This window comes from Diadema antillarum, unplaced genomic scaffold (assembly GCF_040938485.1).
Source record: "Diadema antillarum isolate AM-2024a unplaced genomic scaffold, OU_Dant_1.0 scf00000151, whole genome shotgun sequence".
NCBI lineage: Eukaryota > Metazoa > Echinodermata > Echinoidea > Diadematoida > Diadematidae > Diadema > Diadema antillarum.
The window spans coordinates 388,026-410,875 of record NW_027271040.1 but is presented as its reverse complement, the minus strand read 5'-3'; the positions used below and the strand labels follow the sequence as shown (position 1 = coordinate 410,875).

At 39.1% G+C, this 22,850-nt stretch overlaps 2 protein-coding genes across 3 annotated transcripts in view; one reads left to right on the top strand and one right to left on the bottom strand.

The window, feature by feature from the left end:
* Positions 1 to 1,269: 1,269 nt before the first annotated feature.
* On the bottom strand, positions 1,270 to 20,759 carry LOC139721899 (NXPE family member 3-like). 2 transcript variants are annotated; one of them, XM_071633224.1, is made up of 7 exons: positions 20,470 to 20,759; positions 15,577 to 15,801; positions 14,474 to 14,893; positions 13,878 to 14,039; positions 11,921 to 12,099; positions 2,795 to 2,841; positions 1,270 to 2,090 (listed from the first exon to the last, which is right to left on the bottom strand). In XM_071633224.1, exons 2-7 carry the CDS (start codon positions 15,760 to 15,762, stop codon positions 1,285 to 1,287), a joined length of 1,800 nt encoding a protein of 599 aa, XP_071489325.1. In that variant the 5' UTR covers positions 15,763 to 15,801; positions 20,470 to 20,759; the 3' UTR covers positions 1,270 to 1,284. The 2 variants fall into 2 exon arrangements, with proteins under 2 accessions (XP_071489325.1, XP_071489324.1); XM_071633223.1 differs by having other exon boundaries at positions 20,424 to 20,758.
* The window catches only part of LOC139721900 (alpha-N-acetyl-neuraminyl-2,3-beta-galactosyl-1,3-N-acetyl-galactosaminide alpha-2,6-sialyltransferase-like), a 55,692-nt gene continuing 37,693 nt past the window's right edge, over positions 4,852 to 22,850 (top strand). Inside the window, exon 1 of the mRNA XM_071633226.1 lies at positions 4,852 to 5,066. Coding sequence (XP_071489327.1) covers positions 5,049 to 5,066 — 18 coding nt within the window. The 5' untranslated portion in view covers positions 4,852 to 5,048. The remainder of the gene's footprint in view (positions 5,067 to 22,850) is intronic.

The window sequence follows — 22,850 nt, the reverse complement described above, 5'->3', positions numbered from 1 at the left end:
TCAGAAATAATTATATCTACAGGAATCTGCAATATCTACAGGAATCTGCAATATCAACATATAAAATGGCTAGATTCTCGTATAAAAAAAGAAATTCATATAAAATACCTGTTCTTCAGAGAATATAGTATAAACTCTGGATCCAACTTTAGGGAGATATTGTGTAGACAAGTAATGGCAGCAGTAAAGTATGCGATGGAACGGGTTATTACATAACTGATTACGTCGAGTGTCTCCATAATGAAGTAAGTGTATTTGAAATATCTCCATGAAGCTGGATGCATAGTAATACATATGAATATTCCATATACACATATTTCTCTCTCTGTCTCTCTGTCTTCTCCATCTTTCGATATTTCTCGATGTAATAACATCATGATTAGGTTATTTATTATGACATGACAAATCTGTTTTTATCACGTGTTTGGTATCAATCTCTCTCTCTCTCTCTCTCTCTCTCTCTCTCTCTTTCTTGCTTTTTATCTATCTATCTAGGCCTATCTATCTATCTATCTATCTACCTATACCTACCTATCCATCTATCTATATCTATCTATCTATCTACCTATTTATCTATCTAGCTAGCCAGCTAACTATCTACTGTACATATATATATATATATATATATATATATATATATATATAAGTAACAAAGCTGCAACAAAGTTCATGCTGTATTCACCAACAGTTTATTTCTTCACACAAATTTTCGAGCGTCTCGCCGCCCTTTCTCAAGTGTTGATACTGAGAGAACAATAACAAAATTAAGCCATAACAATATATTGCAACCGTGTTACCAAGGATGCGCGCTTTAACGCGGTTGCAATATATTGTTATGGCTTAATTTTGTTATTGTTCTCTCAGTATCAACACTTGAGAAAGGGCGGCGAGACGCTCGAAAATTTGTGTGAAGAAATAAACCGTTGGTGAATACAGCATGAACTTTGTTGCAGCTTTGTTACTTATCTTTTTATCTTGCCAACACGTGGACTACCTTATCAACATATATATATATATATATATATATATATATATATATATATGATATATTGAAACAAAGAAAAGGAAACTGACCAGAAACAAATGATAAATAATGAAAACTTTGAGCAAAGAAATCCCGATGAAAAACCAATTTTCTTTTCTCAAAGTATGTAACTATATATATATATATACATATTTATATATATATATATTTATTTATTTATTCATCTATATATCTATCTATCTATCTATCTATCTATCTATCTGGATAGCTCTCTGTCTTCTCTCTTTCTCTCACTCTTTTCATCCGTGGGGGCATATGTAGGAGAGGAGATGGTTGCTGAGGTTTTCGAGATGATATGCTCCAGGATGAATTGTGTGAGGGTGAAGATGGGCGTTGGTCATGTCCCAGGAGTCGAGGAGACCCACTTTGGGGTAACCCGCCAGCACCTCTCGCAAGACTTCGTTCAGATCCCGCGCGTAGTAGTCGCTGGCGTACACGATCGTGTCCAGCTTTTCGTGGTCTCGCGTGTTTGGAGTGTTGAAGATGACCTTAGTCAGAGGGCTCCTTTGGTGGAGCTTTTCCACCTCGCTTAGGATGGTCCGGATTCGTTCCTTGTACAAGGACGTCTTATGCGGCGTGAAGTGTCGCCATATGGATATCACGATCACGCTGTCCCTGTCCACGTTTAAGTCGTGGATGATGTTGGCGAGGTATTTGACGTCGTGGATGTCGTACACAACGTCGTCTCCGAGTGGATAGCCATGAGTGAAGTAGACCATGCTGATCTCACCCCACTTGTCTTCCGCCACCAGTGGACCGACGTCGGCTCGCATGAATAGTTCCCCATGAGTGATGGTGAGGTTGCCAAGTCGCGACATGAAGTAGTCGAAAAGCTTTTTCACCGTGGAGTCGCCGAGGAAAAATACCGTTTTCCCGCGCAGACATCGCCGTGTTGCCCCTAGAGACGACGAGAATCGCAGGATGTTGCAGTACGGAGAGACCCATACGTCGTTTGCGTAATAGCCCGAGACGATCGTGCCGTTGCTATGGAAGTTGGGTTTGCAAGGAGGCAATGGCTGCGTCGATCCGACGGATGCATTGTTTACTTCAAGTTTGGTTGGGGGGGAGGGGAGAGAAAACATGACAAAAATCACAATAGAAATCATCAAATCGGGTAGAAGCGTTGTGATACCTATGTAACTTTCTCTCTAAAAATACTTAGTTGATTTACTTCTCTTTAAACTTTATTTACTTTGCATTCTCAACACTATCTTCTCATCATGTCCTGAGAATCAACTTTACACGGCGTTTTCCTCATTAAGTGTATATCGTAGAATCATATGAAAAAAAAGTTAAAACATACAAATAGAATGAATTGAATTGAAATGAATGAAAATTCTACTTTGGTTATAACTCTCTGTTTTTCCACATGTTATTCGTTTCCCAAGGATGTTCTTGTTATTCTTTATCAATTTATGCATCTTTAACTTTGTGGACGAGTGTGGAATAAAATGATCAGTTAATCAAACTGTCAATCTTTGTGTTCGCGTAAAACATTAAAAGAAAAGAAAAATACACAAACATTAATTCGCAGAACAGACAAATCAATAACAATGCACGGTAATTATGATTAATTAGAAGCAATAATTCCCTATTCCCGTGATGCAACGATCATACATTCAGTTTTGGTAAAGATTAACATACGTGTAGGTGTAAGAACTCTGATCTGCATTAATCAATACTTAGGTGGTGGCCTGACTGCATAGCCTCAGTAGCAATATATCATGAAGTGTTTCCATTCGGACTCACCATTTTTAATTTCGTAATCCTTAGAGTGGAGAATCCCATCCGCACTCCTGAAACGAGAAAAACACGGAAAAGCATGCGACGAGGATAAAAGGTAATTCTTTCAAAATCATGGACGTGTACATAATGTGCTCGAAAGAAACAAAAGTAATGTGCATCTCTTGTAATAAACATGTGCAGGGGCGGATCCAGAAATTCCGAAAGGGGGGGGGGGGACGCCAAAAATATTTCTGGTGCCACTTCCGGGTTTAATGAGCTGACAAGCAAAAAAAAAAAAAAGAAAAGAAGAAGAAGAAAGAAAATGCTTTAGCGCGCAATTTTCTGTTTCTCGTGCCGCGTCGTCCCTTCATTTTTTCTTGTTATTTCTTTTGTTTTAAAAAAATGGACCTCTGGATCCGCTTATGATGTATTTTCAATTCAAATAAATCATGAAAAAATGTTATAGTACATAAGCATACATCGGGAAAACAAAGCACACTTTGGAATAGAAACCAAGAAAAAATAAAGCGATGGAAATGAGTGATCTACTAAGAAGCAAAGCTTTTTAAACGTGTTAATCACTCGAAAAATCAATAACAATATACAAATTACATATATTATGGAAATTCATTTAAATATGTCCCATTAAAACATTTGAATTTTATATATATATATATATACATATATATATATATATATATATATATATATATATATACATATATAATGCTAATGGCAATCATAAAAAAAAGAATCATTATGCAGCTATGTACTTGTGATACCCACTTGCTATTTTGTATGTGTATATACATTTCATGCATAAATTGTTTTAGGTGTTTAGTACGTGTTACTAGTATACTATCATATTGCGTATCATATATTTGTAATATATATATATGTATATATATATATATAATGTATATATATATATATATATATATATATATATGATATATCATGTATCATAATTTATTATTATAAACACTTGATCCCAGAACATGTGCGAAGGAAAGAATAACAGCAGGAGAGGAGACCTAAGCCTAAGCACTTTTAGAGCAAAATATGTTTTAGGTCTTGATCTAAACATTATGATATATATACTAATTCACACGAACTTTTAGATTATATGCAATAACAATAAGATATACATTTCCATAGCGCAGCTGCTATATGATTATATATATATATATATATATATATATATATATATATATATATATAATGTATGTATGTATGTATATATATTAATATATATATATATATATATATATATATACATATATATATATATATATATATATATATATACATTATATATGACGTGTAAAGGCAAATAATTCACATTTCGCTGGGATATCTATTTTCTTACTTCTTTATTGAAAACTTGTGTGAGAGGGGGATACCCCTCCCCTTTACCATTATCATAATGTTTTGCATAAAGCATGAACACACACACACACACACAAAAACACAAACATAAAATCACACTCACATTAACTTTGTTTATATCATACAAAACGGAAGGGTATGTGTATTCATTGTTTATTCAGTGTACTGAGTATTCATTTATTTACTCATTCATTTACCTTTTCACAAGTAGGCCTGCAAGTATCATGTTTCTTGAAAGCATAAAACAACCCACACACGCACATGCACGCACGCACACACACACACACACACACACATGCACAAATACATCAATGTATCTCTTCTATTACAGTGCTCAAATTTCTTCTATTTTCTTTTCACCCGCATGATTTTTTATGTTGGTATTTTGTGCACTGTGATCAAGTAAAAAAAAAAAAATAGAATTATAGGTAGATGACTGAGTGAATAAAATAATGGTCGAATGATGGGCGTGCCAAGGAAACTCGACGCTGGTGATGGTTGTACGCAACTCGCTGTGTTCTGTTTTTCTCCCGGCAGAAAAGCGGCATAAAAGTATTGGGACTTTCCAATTGTGACGTCGGCGCGATGCGATGCATTTGGGAATCTATACTTCTATAGAATTTGTCGTGCGGTCAACAGAAATATGGATTCTTCCATTATTGATTGCCCCCTCTCTCTCTGTAGCTCTCTCTTTCTCTCTCTTTTACTCTCTCTCAACCTACTGAACCAGAAGTGAACAGGTCGGAATGCTGCAACGCACAAGGGAGCAGTGCGTTTTGACGAATTGTCCATAATTTTGCTTCATTCCTGCGGGTGAAGACACATACCAGTTCAAGGTGTATGTCCGTCGAGTTAACGTGCCTTCATCATCTCCTTCCCTTGCACAGTGATGGACCGTCCAGAGCGGGTGAGTAACTCTACATGTGACGTGTCATCATTTTGATTTATTTTAAATGGTGTTGTTCTTAGAAGGATTTTTTTTTTTATGGGGGGGGGGTATTTTTCTTTATTTGTGTCTCTTTCATTCGTGGTCTGACCATGACAGTACAGTAGAGCGATAATGATAAGTCATGGACGGTGTAGAAAGATTGTTGTTCATTGATTTCTAACCGCTATCTCTACACGCATGGTAATGTGTGCTGTGTACATCCAATCGAATTGGAATGTGTGCTACATATCCAATAGAGAAAAAAAATACGGTATCCAAGGCAACAACAAAGATTCCACAGGTGATAGGTCAGCTCGCTGGCCTATGTACATAAGCCCCAATACCGTTGACTCTTGATATTTTAGTGGCGTGCGTGAACACTGCCATCCAGCAATGAGCCGCGCACAAAAGAGTCGATCGTCTGAATATTCGCGGTATACATGCAGAGGAGTGGAAGAGGCGTGTCCATACAGCACTTACGGGTCTAGGGCAATTTAATTATCCCCTGGGCAATTACCCGGGACCCTCCCCGTGACCCCCTAATCTTAATCCTGAACCTAATCGTAACCCTAACCCAAACTCCCAACCCTAAACCTAACCCTAACCCTAATCTTTACTCTAACCTTACCAGGGTAACTGCCCTGGGGGGGGGGGGGGGGGGGGGTAATTACCCGGATAAGAGCACTTACATGTACCTATACTTCAAATATATTCGATACCGGTAACTGGCCTGATATTTATACCATGACACAAGATTCGAGTGTTCACATGACACACTTTCTACACGAACATAATCCTTCCTGTTATTCACCAGCCATGTATCAAGTTGAGTGCAAAATCAACTTCCGCAAAGGAAATGATGGCTCCCATAATGTATGAAATATTAGTATCGTATGAAATATTCATCTTCGAGGACACGGTATATTCTATGAAATAAAATTTGTTTGCCACTTCTACCAGCATGATCTAATACAGTGTTAAGTAGACTAAAGAAAAAAATACTATTTCTCCACAAAATTATAATGGAGAACACATGGTAATTGCAGTAATCAGATTTGAAATACCCAGAGGGGGAAAATATGAGCTTGGATAGCAGCGAAGGACTAGGAAATGATGTCATCGCATCATAAAAACATTTGAAAGAAAATTATTTCCTAAGATTTCAGACGTCATATTTTATTAGATGTCACACTTTGATGAAGCAACAGTTACAAAATAAATATTTCTGTGAGTTACATATACACACAAAAAAAAGTTCAAACGTCACGTGTGAGCGGTGTCATTGTTTAATGGAGTGTGCAATGAACTTTCTTTTGCTTAAATTTCTGCCTGTGCATCCGTTTTGTGCATTTACGTGCACATAGGCAGGAAATAATATCCCCGATGACATCCCATTTTTGCTTTTCACTGGAAATCACACGATGACTCATTTCGATATGGCAACGATGCATAGAGTCATACAATTGACAAATCCTAATTAGCAGCTTCAGTAACTGAGTTACTCTGATTACGAGCACATTATACTCCTTTAAACTCCTTTGATTTGTCTTTTCTGTTCGTACTTCTACCATTGCAGATAATAATGCTATTCAATGTAGTGAATATATCATAGCCTTGTTATAGCTCATAACTATATCACTCCTCTGCAAAAAAAACAAACAAACAAAAGTAAAAGACTGCTATTGTGACAGAGAGAAATAAGAATACAGAGAGAGACGCAGATGAAGAGATAATTACTATAGATAGACAAATATAGATAGATAAACTGATCGAAAGACAGATAGGTATAAAGATAGTAATACATAGGCCCTATATTATATATACATGTATATATATATAGTTTATATATATATATATATATATATATATATATATAAAGAGATAGATAGACAGGTAGATAGACTGATAGATAGATACATACAAACATACATACATACATACATATATAGACAGATAGATTAATAGATAGGTAGATATAAAGATAGATAGATTAATAGATTGATAGATAGATAGATTTAGATAGATATATTGATAAATAGATAGATAGATAGATAGATAGATAGATAGATAGATAGAGGGAGGGAGGGGAGTGAGAGGGACAGAGAGAAGGAAGGAGAGCCGGAGAGGATGAGACGAAAGAAATACCTTTAAAAGTCTTGTTTCTGATAATAATTATCTCATTTTTAGTTGGTACGCAAACCTCCGTTGTGTTGCACTCTGTGAGTTTGCATGACGGAAGATATGTGAAGGGATATAGGAGCTTTACAGTGATGTGCGCGTTCATTGATAGGCATTAACCTGCCGCTGGTATTGAATAGAATTCTGTCACCAAATTTTAGCACATAATAATAATATGCATGCGCTGATAAAGCGAGGAAAAGTCAACAAACGGACAACCACGGTTGGTGGAGCATTAAAACAGTCTTTAATCAAGCGCTAGACTTGCAGTGAAATCTATGTGATCTTGCGGGAAGCTGTTTCCAGAAAGGTAACCTCCATGGCAAGAATGGTCACGAGTGTCTCAATCTACGGCTATAGCTCCCCCACGAGAAGAGGCTCCGAGGTAGGCATTGCCATAGCAACGTTATCATGCAGCTGGTACAACGCTACGTGGTTGCTTGGTATTCGTACCCATAGCAACCGAAATATAGTTGCACAGTGCGCTCCCTATTGTACCCTTTCTCCACGCATCAACCACGGAGATTTTATGAGGCTGTCGCGAACAGTGTGTCCTGAATTTACCCGAGCTGACAACGGCAATTCGATAATTGAAGTACCTGCGTACAGCAGGCCCCCGTTTCAAGCTTCACTCATGAAAAATGAACACTCTTCGATTCAAAACAGTACGCGAGAAATGATGTAGAGCTGTACAAGGACACCCTGTGTCATGTAATGTTAGCAGTATCATATGCTTGTCTCCAACGTCTTACCTCTATAAAATATTGCACCAGGGAGGTGAGACGAAACTTCTCACCTCCCTGATTTGTACCTTTGATCACAAATTTCATGAAGCTCTGCCATATGAAACAATAGGCCTAGATTGTTTTAATGATAAAAAACAACGCACGTTAAATTTTGTGGTAAGCTGCTGCATAGGGACAGGTGGACAGCTGATTGTTTATATAATTGATTGATTTGAATTCATTTTGAAAGCAATGAAACAAATACATGTATAACTGAATTACTATGATTATTACAATATAATTATTAAAATTTGTTTTTCACGAGGTAGATAATAGCAAAACGTATATTTTAGTAACAAGAGGTCATATGAAATAGTCATTTGAACGAAAATAGGGGCAACCTTAAAGTAGAAAGCACAGCTTGCATTTTATACTTCGTCCAGAAAAAAAAATGGAGGCAGGAAACAGCATGTACGTAATTGATATGGTATGAATTAAAAACGATATCTTCTTAACCCGTTGCTTCGAGATGACTCGAATTTCCACTGCTTCAAAACAGGGGGCACCAGGTTCCCGTAGACAACGGGTTAATTAAGAGAAAATAGGAGAAAGTAAGAAATAAAGAGAGTAGACATAACAAGCTGAGATGGGAAGGGAAAGACATGATGGAAAGAAGAGAAGAGATCAGGGAGGAAGATTGGTCATTTCAAACAGAATATCTTTGTTTCAATTTATTCCTGATGATGGTCATTTCAAATAGAATATTTTTTTTTCAATTTATTCTTGATGATGATAAAACAAAGCTGTAAACATCCTTCATGAGGCAACCTCATGAGATATTATCTCAGGAGAATTAGATTTAAGTATGATAATAATATATATATATATATAGATAGATAGATAGATAGATAGATAGAGAGAGAGAGAGAGAGATAGGATGATAAATAGATAGACAGAAAGACAGACAGATAGATAAATACTGTAGATAGATAGATAGATAAATAGGCAAATAAATAAATAAAAAAATAGATGAATACCGGCAACTATATACATCGATGAATAAATGAATGAATACATGAAAGGGAGATGTTCTTAATTCCGAAGGTTCCTTAATCCGAACATTATTTGGCGTCATTCTAAGTTTGTTACTTCGAGGTTCGTAATTCTTAAGATGAAAAAAGGTTTGTTATTCCGAAAGTTTGTTAAACTGAAAAGAAGGTGCATGGGTTCGTGAATCCGAGAATGTAGATAAAGTAGGTACTAACCAACTTTTGGAATAACGAACCCTACATTTTTGTATTATCGAATCTCAAGGGATTATGTGACATTTGTATTTCGTGCTTGTCCTATTTACGTCTGAAAAAATAGTTTATGCTTTAACTTAAAGGAACATTATGATAATTATCTATGATCTGTCTATGACATAGATAGACATAGGCCTACTAAACTTTCACAAATATATTATATTCATATAATGTATGCGTATGTATGGCATTATCATGTGGGATGGCTTAACTCATGCACGTATTATGTTATGAAAAAAAAATTAAACTTTCAGGAAAAGCAGTGATTGTGAACGCAACACATCGCCTTTTTACCTAAGACGCACCAGATTTCATACGCATATTGTGTAGGTAGCTGCGACCGGTCTCTAAACAGTTGTATGATTGCAATGATATAGTATGCGTTTATTTAAAAAGACACTGCAAGGTCTACGGGATTAGCCAATATCACGGATTAATACGCATCTTGTGCAATCCCTCAATAAGTACTCATGCAGATATGCCGAACTGGTTGCCAACACTCGGGTGAGGGACATTGAATGAGGACATCTATCACTCAAACGGCAAACAATTAGACAAAGAGTCCGCTACAAATTTTATTACGGATTTGAATTATTTCTTAATCTTCTTCATTTGACATTTGGCAAAAACTCCCGCGTATAGTCTCTGTGATCGTTGCGTCTGTCAAAACTGGGTAGTGTCTGTTGCAGGAGATGAATAGCAGTGCATTGGCATGGGGCCAAAGGTCATGTCTTACTGCATTTCAAAAGTATGTGTGTGGGTGTGGGTGTGTGTGTGTGTGTGTGTGTGTATCGGGGATGGAACAGAGAATAATGGCAACGATGAAAAATCAGCTTTGAAAAAAAAAAAGAATCGCCGCAAACGTTATGGGATAAGCATTCGAGTCCTCTACCGTTTTCTACTTTAGTCTCTGAATTAAATCGTCATTTCATCTTCACGGCAAGTCAGTTGAAAGGGAAACTCAGTAATATATAACCATGACTTTGAAATCATTCAAATTCAATATGTACGGAGCCTTAAAGTAGAATCATAAACATCACAATAAGATTGTTGTGTAGTATACAAGACATATAGTAGGGCCCATATATCAGCGATAATAATAGCATACAGAGTATATTCATAGTATATAGGCATGTCTGTGTATACCATGCCGGGTCTAGGGAAATTACTTCCTGGACAATTACCCCAAACCCTTCCCCTGACTTTAACCCTAATCCTAATCCTAACCCTAATCCTGACCCATTCCCACCTCCCTGCCCTAACCCAAACTCTAACTCTAAACATATAACCCTTACCCTAATCTTTACTCTAACCTTATCACTAGCCAGTATTTAGCCGGGGGTAATATTGCCCTCCGAGAGTATTTGCTTTGATATATTATACGATTATGCATCTTCTCGTGCTGATTATATAGACATTAACAATATGCTAGCTGTTGCTTCCTGGGTATAATCATTCGATAAAATGTTTGTCCAAGTTCACACATTACCTTGTATGTTCATGTTGGGAAAAAAATGAAAATAAAGTTTGAATTGAATTGAATTATAGCAGCTGACATGAGTCAGATCCTCCGTCAGCTGTTGATTGTTCCCTGGTGGCTCCCCGCGAGGTAATTAATTGCTATAATACCGAGCGCGTGTGCCAACTTCAAGTGAAATTAATCACAAGTCAAAACCGCCTGTACCATCCTGTGTGTTGTCATTCAGTATACAAGAAAATGAAGGCATCGCATCAAAATCATCTTCCGTTTGCTGTCGTTTTGGAGTGCTCGGACCCGACACACATTCCGGAGGAAAATTGATGAGGTCTCTCTCTTTTCCTTGGATGCCATCCCTCATCCAGTCATCAACTGGAGGGGAAAGGGCTTGATGGGTGGGGTACATACAGTCACACCTGTAATAGCGACCTCCGTCTACAGCGGCTACTTACCGAATGCGAACACTAAACACAATGCCCCCATGAGAAAAGCCATGATAGCGGCCACCTGTCTACAGCGGCGACTTTTTTGGTCTCCCTTGGGTTGCCGCTATCGACAGGCTTGACTGTATACTGCACGTTAGGAGACTCGTAAAAGGTGTCCTATCAGGTATACACTGCTGAATGCACTGGGTATGAATGATTGTTTACAGTCGGGTCTGTCTTGAAATTCTGAATTTCTGTATTAGCAATCAGAACGTCAAGACATGTCCGAATGATACATTATGATGGTACGTTAAAAAGAAAAAAAAAGTAAATGAAAATGATGATGATGAAGCTGATGATAATAATGATTACATAACAATGATAATACTATGATGACAATGTTTTTAATATCACAATGATAATAACCACATTGATGAAAGTCATCATGATAAAAGAAAGAGTAATTTTTTTATCATCATCATCATTACAATCATTAGCATCATCATCAGCATCACCATCAACACCATCATCACCATCATCACCATCATCATCATCACCACCATCACCACCATCACCACCATCACCACCATCACCACCATCACCACCATCACCACCATCACCACCATCACCACCATCACCATCATCACCATCATCACCACCATCATCATCATATCATCATCAATTTGGTCATATCCATTGAGCTCCATTGTTGTATTCCACTTACGTTTTGAAGACAGATTTTTCCTTCTCTGTCATAGAAGTTAGCATGACGGCGTTCGCCCCGCGGCTGTCGCTACGGTGCTTGCACCAGTTGGAGCAGTCGAGACCGGACTCGCGGGTTGGATGCAGGCAGTACCACTGGTGCTGGGTTCGCCGATCCGTAAACTTGCACACGTGGTGGGTCTGGGTTGTGAGTAGCAGGGAAGAGGAAGGAAAGGCGAGAGGAAGAAGGAATGATGGAGGATGGTGAGAAAGAAGAAGAAGAGGATGATGCGGAGGAGGAAGAGGACAAGGAGGAGGACAAGGAGGAGGACACGGAGAGCAGAAGAGGGAATGTACGGCGGAGAGAAGATGGGAGGTGGAAGGGATGTGTGTGGTAAAGGGAAGATGAAGGAAAAGTGGAAGGAGGGGTGGTATAGAGAAGAGGAGGAGGCAGATGAAGGGGGAGGGATGGTGGAGAAAAGAAGAATCGGTGGTATAGAAGAAAAGATAAGAGGAGGGGGGCATATAAGATGGAGGGAAGGGAGAAAATATTAGGCAAATTAAGAGGAGAAAGAGGAATGAGAGAAGAGAAGTGGAGAGAGGAAGGAATCATGGTAGAAAGGGGGAATGGAGGAGGAGGAGGGGAGGACTCAGAGAAATGAATGAGATGAAAGTTAGGGGGACGATGGGGGGGGGGGAATAGAAGGGCAGAAGACAGTAGAGATACAAGAAAGAGAAGAGGGTAAGGTCATCGGATGGGATGAACGGCAGAGAGAGAGGAGGGGGAGATGGGGAATGGGATAAGGAATCAACAAAAAACTTTCCCAGTCACTTTCTGAATCCATTTCATGTAGATAGTGGCACGACATCAGACAAAACATTGACTTCGCACTTGATTAATACTTTATATTCGATGTCATTCCCCAAGAACGATGAAAATTCATAGCATTACATATAGTCACTCTATTTGTCTGCACTTATGACTGCTCCGTAAAGAACACACATTGCTGATTGTCGATTTCAAGCATATCTTTTTGAAATTTAACGATGCAGTAGAAAAAAAGTCAGAAGACATTTCGAGCTATAATTTATGCAATCTGTTAATATGTCATTGTCACACATTTGAGCGTCTAAAATTCTGATCGGAAATAACTTCTTAGACATCTTTAAGGACTCTTCTAAAGAGCTCCAGAGACACTTTTTAACACCTGTCTACGGCTTCACTCTAGCGAGCTCTTCGCACGCCAAACAAACCTGCCAGCGACCTGCCACTAGATCTTTTATCTCGCGCATGCTCAGTTCAGAAGGGTGCGCGCGCACCCAACACTGCGATGATTTTGATTGGTGGAAAGTGCCCTATCGCTTTCTTCGGCCGTTGCCGTTGGCGGTGCGTTTCACAGCGAAGAGAGAGATAGATGGGGGGGGGGGGGGGGGGGGGAGGAGGGGAGAGGGGAGGTGGAGAAGATAGGGGTGTTTGCAAAGAAATAAAGAAAGAAAGAAAGAAAGAAACAAAAGGTATCTCCGAGCATTCCGAGTATCAGAAACTTGCAACTGCGAAGGACTTGTGACCAAAATCAAATTTTAAGGCAAGAAATATTACACGATGAGCACTAATTCTATCGACAGCAGCAGCAGCAGCAGCAGCAGCAGCAGCAGCAACAACAACAACAACTACAACAGCAACAAGAGATATGAAGTTAAGGTATACCCCAGCTGTGTAAATTAATATCCTTTCCTCATCGTTAAACTACGTGGCATGGTATTACTGTGATCATCCTTTCTATGAGGTCACCAGCTGTCGAAATTGTAATCACGGATTTCCTCAAGTAGGTGCCCCATACATTGCCATACAGGGCTGTATTCAGAGACATTGGCAACAAAGCAGACAAATTATGTATCTAACCAAAACAAAAAGCAAGGACAAACAAATACAAAACAATACAATACAAAACGAAACAACACCTGAAGGTGATTCGTACCTTGGCTGAAATATAGACGTTACATTCTCTCTCCTCTGTACTACGACCATCCGACGAGCAGTAAGTGCCCTTGTACGAGTACCTCGAGTCGTGAGTGTCTCGCTGCGATCTCAGGACGTACGTTCCCTCGCCAGGATGCACGAGGTAGACACGGATCACCACCTGCGAACAAATGATCACGGAAACAATCTCGATCTCACATCAAAATGCACGATAAATTGAACAAATTGAACAAATTGATCAAAAACTTAGTATTTGATTAACTGTGACGATAGAAGTAACTATTTATTTCCTACCTCATCATCTGAAATATTTACTGGTCTGAATTGAATTCATAATTCTGTAAAGGCATATAGATGTCTCAACATCCTTGATATGATAAAAGAATGATCATAGTGCATAGGGCATTGCTCTGGATAGGTTAAATCCATTGCCAAAGAATTTAAGACGTTTCAACTTTTGTTAACATCTGACAAAGAAAAGGGTTAAAGAAGTACTCAACCGATGACATTAAAAAGTCGTTTTGATGTCATGAATTACATGGAAGCCATCGAGTATCAACCCCGAGGAACTCAATTGTACTCATGAATTCTTACATCTCCCGGCCATTTCAGTGTGAACGTCGCCATGTATGTCCCATCACCGTTGTCGACGACCTCGCCGTCCGACTTCGACGAGTAGACATGCCCCTTGTGGTCATTGGTCACGAGTCGCGCACGGAAATAGTCTCCGCCGAATCTCTTGGGCTCGCCGCGTCCGTTTCGCGCCCTTATTAGGACTTGCACCCGATCACATACTCGATACTGATGCTTCTTCTCGATAATCTCGAAATCCGAGTTCAGCCGGCTGGTCGCGTCGGTGTCGTTTTTCCAATCCCTTGGCTTGAATCGGGGGAATTGGCGAACGAAGCGATTGCGATCAGTGTTCGATAAATCGCTGGCGCAGAACGGTAGAGGCACGTCAATGTACGGCTCCCGAGTAGCTGATCTCTTCGCTTCGAAGTTTTCAACATTTTTCTGAAATCAGAGAATAGAGATCTTCCTTTGCTATATAAAATTTCGTTTCAAATTGTTGGCGGAAGTGCAGGCTATATGCAATGAAATCTATCGGCAATTATTCCGAAAAAGCATGAATTTCGTGTTTGCGGAATGAAAGATTTCAAATAAGGTTCCCTTCATAACCTGCATAGAAATATATTACCCTTTTTTCGCTGTCATTGAGACTCACTTCAAATAACGTTTCACAGTATTACAAATAGTACATGAAATCGATGTTTGTTTAACACTTGTGTAGATTGCTTTTCTTTCGGATGTGTTCACCATCTCTTAGGGACCAAAACTTAACATCTATTACTTTATAGTCTCGCCCCACATTTAATTTTTTTTTTCTGAGATGGAAATATTAACTTTGCATAAGGCAATCGTAAGGTTATATTCTTTATTTTGATAGTAAAATGTGTGCTACTCAATAGTTTTATAATGTTGTACATTGTGCCTTGTCTTAGTTTATTAGTTAATTACAAATATCTGCCTTAGTCCACTATGTATATCTTCATTATGATTGTATAGGCCTACACTGTATCTTGTGGAAACACACGATAATGAAAAAAAAAATGAAAAGTAAAAATTGCAAAAATTTCAAGGGAGGACATGAATTTGAAATACAATGTATGTTTAGAAAGTAAAAAATAATAACTTACGTCGCCGTCGCTTATTCGCAAGGCGTTGTCGTTGACTTCACCGTGACCTTGCACGTTGTCCAGAGAGATCGTCGGGGCTCCTCGTCTTGGAATGCTTCGTGATGCGATCACCAGCACGATGATCACGGAAATCGTGATCACGGCAACTCGTCGATGTCCGTATCTTGCCATTGTTGCTTGCCACATACTACGAATTCAGACTATTCCCAGTCAATTATAGCACATCTGCAAGAAAGTACAACATAGTTGGAATAGACCTATTAAAAACAAGTTTTGGACGTTATTTGGATGCCATGAATATGATCTTACGATTTTCATGAAGACATGCATATCAAATGAAAGAAAGATATTGTTCAGAGGGGTAAAGGTTCAGGTGTGAGTTTCTTCAGTTTGTCTCCCTCTACAAATTAAATTTGTTAAGATCGCAACTGCAGATCTGTAAAGTAACAAACGTGTCGGAAAAAAGGAACCAGTGGGACTCGAACCTGTCATCTATTGCTTAACATCTATACTTAGCATAACAATGTCAGAATTTCTGAGCTTTGGTATTTGTTACATGTTCATTGTGTCACTGCCGGCAACGAAGGACAGCCTGGTGGTAGTGTCGCTGCCCGGAAACAGTAGATGACGGGTTCGAGTCCCACTGGTTCTTTTTTTTTCGGCATGTTTGTTAATTTGCAGATCAGCAGTTGCGATCTTATCAAATCAAATATGTAGAGGGAGGCAAATTGAAGAAACCCACACCTGAACATGCATGCGAGAAAAGGTCACAGAAAGAAGGAAATGGTACTAGAGTATTCATTATCTTTCACCTCCACGATTATTATTTATAAACCGTTCTCATTAACTGTACTTGGTTTATGATCTTCATTGTTCTGCATTTTTACTTGTCTTTTACTCTTATATTATCATCATTTTTCAAACGTAATAGTATGATAATAGAATGTATGTCATGTTGTATTCACATTGGTTGCATTCAGTGTGAAATGTGAACATTTCAAATGTTGTGTTCTCGGAAGGGGAGACACGTCTTGTATCAGAAACGGGAGGGGTATAGAGGGCATGATAATGATGCTTGATGTGTACTGTATGGAATTAACAATATGGCTATTTATGCACGAGTAAGCGAAATTCTGAATATACATGCAGTATTATAATGGGTATCACGATACAATAAAAGTGCAATGTCATGTAATATTCAAAACTCGAACAATATTTGGCTCGTTTGCTAACAGCTGTTTCCCTTCAATTATTTCTTCAGCACAGTTGGTCCCATGCTCATGCCTATATGTATTATAGGCCTTATGTCAGCAGAATTTTAAATTGCTGAACTGAAAGAGTTAAAGAGGCATTCCGGACGATTTTCATTATTTCACATCATGTAGTACATACATCAACAGCTCCATGTATAGATTCGTGGAATTTATTGTGGTCCTTGAGCAGAGAAACCAATAAATTGAAAATCTTAAACAAATTACACTGAACAGTGTTGATGACATCAGAGCCTCATATATTTCAGAAATGTAGCAGTGTAATTCCATTACAATACCGCTTGCTCAACAAGTTCACCTGTAAAAAATCTATGCATGCCTTCTTCTTTTGTTCTGCTTCCTTGAGCCCCAAGTCATGCATTCTTATGGTGAGGCTGTCATGTCATCATCCTTGTTCATTGCAATTTGTTATAAATTTTGAAAACATTCTCATTCCTTATCCGAGTCACTATAAATTCTGAAACTCTGTACTCAGTTTGACTAATTTATAGTTGTTCAAATGTAAAAGTCTGAAAATCATCCGGAGGTCCCCTTTAAATAACTGTCCGAGACTAATCAATGGTGATATCCATTAACCCTGCCAACTGGTGATGATTACTATTTCACCTTGCTTGAACAATATCATATGCGGCCATTTCGAACTTGGAACAAAACAAGACTGAAACAATAACAACGGCAACAATACCTACGACATGCACACATAAGCACACACACACACACACACATACACACACACACACACAACACACACACACATGGATACAGACACACAAACACAAACACACAAATAGACAGACAGTCACACACACACACACACACACACACACACACATATACACCGTTATAATCACACCTTCGCAACGACTTAAAAGTTCATTACCATCCATCACTGTCCTTGAGCGTCAAGCTTATCATAACACTCTATAAAATATCAAAGGCCTCCATTGCCCTTGCATGTAAATCACATTTATTACATTGACCTTGAAAGCCTGTGTTGCATTCTTCATATACGGGTTGTATTTCATAATGTTTGCCGAAAAAATAAAACATATCGGATTTTCTCACATTACAGGAAAAAGGAGCAAGGATAACGAATTATCTTGCTCTGTAACATGACCACGTGATGTGTCAAAAATGATTCTTATATTCCATGTTTATGTTTGATGAGGAGCAATCCACTTTGAACAATGTATGGGGAAACAAAATGTTAATGTATTGCTTGTGCACGAACTAATGAATTCTATGATAATTTTTGCCAAAACGGATCGAATTTCGTTCCCTTTGAATAGACTTATAGTATCAGAATGGGATATTAGGTCCAGGAACGTCCAAACGTAAATTGAAAATTTGTTCTCATTATTTTCTTTTTAACCCCTGATAGTCAGGCCTATCCATGTCATCGATTTTTCTCAGGGAAATATTTCTGATTTGATTGTTGTTATTGCTGTTTATATTCCACATACTAAGAATGTTGCAATAGGATTGGTCCAGAGCTGATCACGTGATGAAGCGTAGTTTTGCCCGTCACATCACCTGAGAAGAAAAGTTCGTTACACTCTATGTTGATAGGCCTTTTTGTTTCGCTGATCTCCACACAGTCCACACAGTCCTAACGCAAGATGAGTACGCGCGAAATAAAAGTGCGTTGCACTGTGGACTATCATGTGACCTAGGTCACTTGATAGTACACAGTGCAACGCACTTTCACTTCGGTGCCGCGCGGTGCGCGCAGCAAATTCATTGTTTTGTCATCTACGCGCACACGTAGCCTAAGCCCTAAGGATACCTAAAGACAGCTAAAACGGTTTCAGATGTGGAATAAAATGGGAATTTCTAGGACCCTAGATGTGGAATATAAAGCAAATAATCAACTTTTAGTTTCAGGCAATGAGACAAACTATCACTTCCTCGGCTATCTGAATGTGTACGCTATCTTTTCTCAGCTGCGCTTCGGAAAGATAGCTACATCCAGATCGCCTCGGAAGTGATAGTTTGTCCCATCACCTTCACCAACGTTGATTATTTGCTTATTATTGTTTGTTTTGTCTTTTGTTAGTTAGTTTGTTTGTTTGATTGTATATGGCTTCCAAATCTTTATTGTCATGACAAACAATAGTCATATCTTTACTGTTCATCATCATTTTCAAAGACACAACTTTAGTGTACATGAATTGTCCGGGATGATGTGTATGCACGAATACAAAACTGATATGTATACGTCATGATAACGTATAACAAAGGGTTTTCTCCTATTTTTTCATTAATAAAATCTATAATTCGTACTAATCTTTTTATATTTACGGCTGCTTATCTTGACGCTGTTATAATTAAAAAAAAATCTGGATGAAGTAGATTTTTTAAAAGCATTAATAAGGTGTATAATAAGTTCTTACAATTTTATGAACAGTGATGGAAAGGATGCCCCGATGCTTTTCTTTTTGTTTCATTTTCATTTTGGTTGCAAAAGGAGCTGAAGTGGGATTGTGAGTGTAAAGATGTAACCATATATCATCTTAGACAAATTTGAATACCACGATACACACACTGATAATTGTTACTGATATCACTGTATAGTGGAAAGACGCAAAACATTTCAGGCCCATAACTATAGGAGGAAAGGGGAGGGGTATTTAGGGAGTTCGAACGCCCCCCCCCCCCTTGCTGGCGAGCATTGGTCAACAAAAATAAGACAAAACAAAGCAAAACAAACGATTGGCGGTGGAAACTTCTTCCCAAAGTTCAGAAGAGGTTTCGATTATCTTTAGTTTGGATTTGATCTTTACGTTTGAAAATACAACCCTCTACTGTAACCCCATGGATAGGGGTTTGATTTGGGAGTAGCATGCTTTTAATAATTTCTTATAAAAAGGTATACAATATTTCCAACATTGCCGATCCCCCGTGAAAAACAAACGAAAACAACAATCAATTTGCTGCGGGCCTGTATTCAAAATAATGTAGTGGCTTTCTGTTTTCATACTCTAACTTACAAATCTAAATTTTCTATATCTTTTATATTTGTATGTGTATTGCTAAGTAAAAATAACGCAAGCAGATACAATATAAACACTAACACAATGCTCTAACTCCACAAAATGTTACAACTTTTTTTTTAAGCATGACCACGTGGAAATTAAAGCGGGAACAAATAGGGAGTGGCTGATTGACGAGTGAGCGTGTCTCCATGACAACACGTTTTTACTGCAATGAGTAGGAGGAAAAGAAGAGGTGTCTCTTAACACCTTAATAAGATAATACACTATAAATGACTGATATGAGATGTATATAGGATGAGTGTGATTCTCCATATTTTATCATCTAGGCCCTATAGTAAGCATCGTCATATGTGTCGTACAGAGGACAATCCATAACATCTCAAGAGTACTGGATTATCATTCTCAAAATAGAATGATATTGATATAATTCCCTCCTACGACTTGGTTCCGTCCGAAACTCTGATAATATTAACATCATTGAAAAATGTGACCTATGATTGTAAATGACTGAAAACGTGTTACAATGTAGTTAAATTGTGATCATCCACGGTGACGAAAATAAATCGAGATATGCTCTTACCACGGATACGGGGAATACGGTTCACTATCAAAATTGATGGAATCACCTTGAATAGTTTTGGTTCCTCTGCCCTCAACACGTTGAATCATGACCTTAATCACGGTATTGTTCCGAAATCCCCCCAAAATTTCCATGACATTATTCACAGCGTGTCAAAGCCGCATGTCGATGACTATATATTCTAATAGGACAGGGCGATTGCGCAAAAGAAACGTATTTTCACTGTACTGCTCCACGTTGCTATTCTGTCTCACCGTACTGATCGAAGGTCATATTTGCGGATGGCAGGCAAATCCAGCGTTTCTTAAAACTAAAAGCATCTCCACGACCAAAATCTAACACGACATTGTTTGCTCGTCTGCAGCGTTGACGAAATATTGACACACAGGAATCTGTTAATGATTAACCGTTACTTCAACAATAGTCTCCCTCATCCAAGCTCTCCCCACCCCCCATGCATCTCCCCTCCCCTCCCCATCTCCCCACCTCTCCACATCTCTCCTCACCCCTCCCCCATCTCCCCAGCTTTCCTCACCCCTCCCCACAACTCCTCACCCCTCCTTACCTCTATAGCTCACAATCCCTCTCCATGTCTGCCCATGCAACTTTCTCCGCAACTTCCTACCTCTCCGAATCCCTCCCACCCCTCCCCACCTCTCCCAATCACCTCCATCATCCACCTCTCCCCATCCCTCCCATCTCTTCCTGTATGTGTTCCTCCCCACCCCACTCCACAACTTCCCATCCGGCCATCTGTTCATCTCCCTCCTCAATACCTACCTCCCAACCATTCCCCACTTCTCCCCACCCCTTCCCACTTCTCTCAGTCTCCCTCTACCCCTCCTCAATCCCTAGCTTCCCCCACCATGCACTTCTCCCCACCCCTCCCCGCATCTCTCCATCTCCCTCCACCCCTCCTCCAATCCCTATCTCCCCACCATTCCCCACTTCTCCTACCCCTCCCCACCTCCTCCCCGGGTGGGTTGATCCCTCCACCCCTCGTCCATCCCTAGGTCCCCACTATTCCCTACTTCTCTCCCACTTTCCCCAACTCTCTCCATCTCCCTCCACCCCTCCTCAATCCCTATAATAGCTCCCCGCTATTCCACATTTCTACACCCCTCCCCATCACCTCTCCCCAGTATACCCATCCACAGAGGAAACATATCTACCACAATCCCCTCGCTCATATATTGGGGCGTCGAATTGATGCAGCTATATATACCGATGTCTTGTTTTCCTTTTCAAAGCTTTAACTGATACTCATTTTCGTCCCAAAAATGTTATCTGTGTTATCCGGCTCATGCTTTTCCAGCTTTGATAAGTAGGCTTTACAACATGTATGTATTTGGTCACTAATCGTGACTTACATAAGCCTCTCAGATTGGACTTAGAAGGCTGCATGTATGAAGATTCTCATCAAGATGATGGCTGTGTATATTTCACAGTGTCTCGATGTGGTACTTGAATAACATTGCAATAAGGTAGCCTGATTCTGTAATTATGCTTCTTATCAGGTGTGAAATAAACTTTGGATACAAAACGCGCCGACCTTTCACGACGCGTTCCATAAAGAGGTGTATAATCTTGTGCACACGTCGTCAATGCGAATGAGTTTGCGATTTTTACGACTTACCGCGCATAAACAATGAAACCATTTCATCGTTAACTTGCAAGGTAATTATTTCCAGAAAGACAATATATTATAGAGCGAACGCCCTAGCTGAATATAATCATACATTGTTATCAACATTGATGTTTACACAATAAAGCAGTTTGTTTGCTCTTTATTTGTGTTGTGAGCTGCTATTCCCCCTTTTCAGTGCATCTATAAATCATTTTACGAGGATGGAATATTTGATTTGTTGTTTTAAGATCATAATAAAGTTGAATGCATAATGCGACAAGTAACTTTTATCATAAACCATGGAAGGCAGTTCAATCTATCCCTGACAAAAGATTTGTATAATGACGTGCATAAAACGTGGTTCAAAATATGTGCTCGAAACCATAAGCCTACAGTGTGTCCAGGCAAACGTGGTGGGTTTTCGCGGGGGGATCCAGGAATTCCGTAAAGAGGGGGCGCGTTTACAAAATTAAAGGGGGGCGCACGCACCCCTCCCCCCATTTATTTCTTTTTATTTCTTTTTTCAACAAAAAATAAAGGGGGCGTGCGCTGGTTGCGGTCCTCCCTGGATCCGCCCCTGTTTCGTGTAGATTTTTGTTTGAGAGAGCCCAGACAGATAGACAGACAGACAGACAGGCAGAAATACAGACAGACATGCAAAGAGAGAGAGAGAGAGAGGGAGAGAGAGAGAGAGAGAGGGGGGGGGGGTAGGAGGGTAGAGGAAGAGATGAAGGGTGGGGCTGGGGTATATAGTCCTGAGTCGATCAAAGTCTCCCAATAAACATTCATTGTTTATCTTG

What these genes read in the sequence shown, in the direction of transcription:
- LOC139721899 (XM_071633224.1), bottom strand. Translation starts at nt 15,762, where the DNA reads ATGTGGCAAGCAACAATGGCAAGATACGGACATCGACGAGTTGCCGTG. An exon ending in TGCGAATAAGCGACGGCGAC is followed by an intron (nt 14,894 to 15,576) that starts GTAAGTTATTAT and finishes CTCTGATTTCAG; the next exon opens with AAAAATGTTGAAAACTTCGA. An exon ending in CACTGAAATGGCCGGGAGAT is followed by an intron (nt 14,040 to 14,473) that starts GTAAGAATTCAT and finishes ATTTGTTCGCAG; the next exon opens with GTGGTGATCCGTGTCTACCT.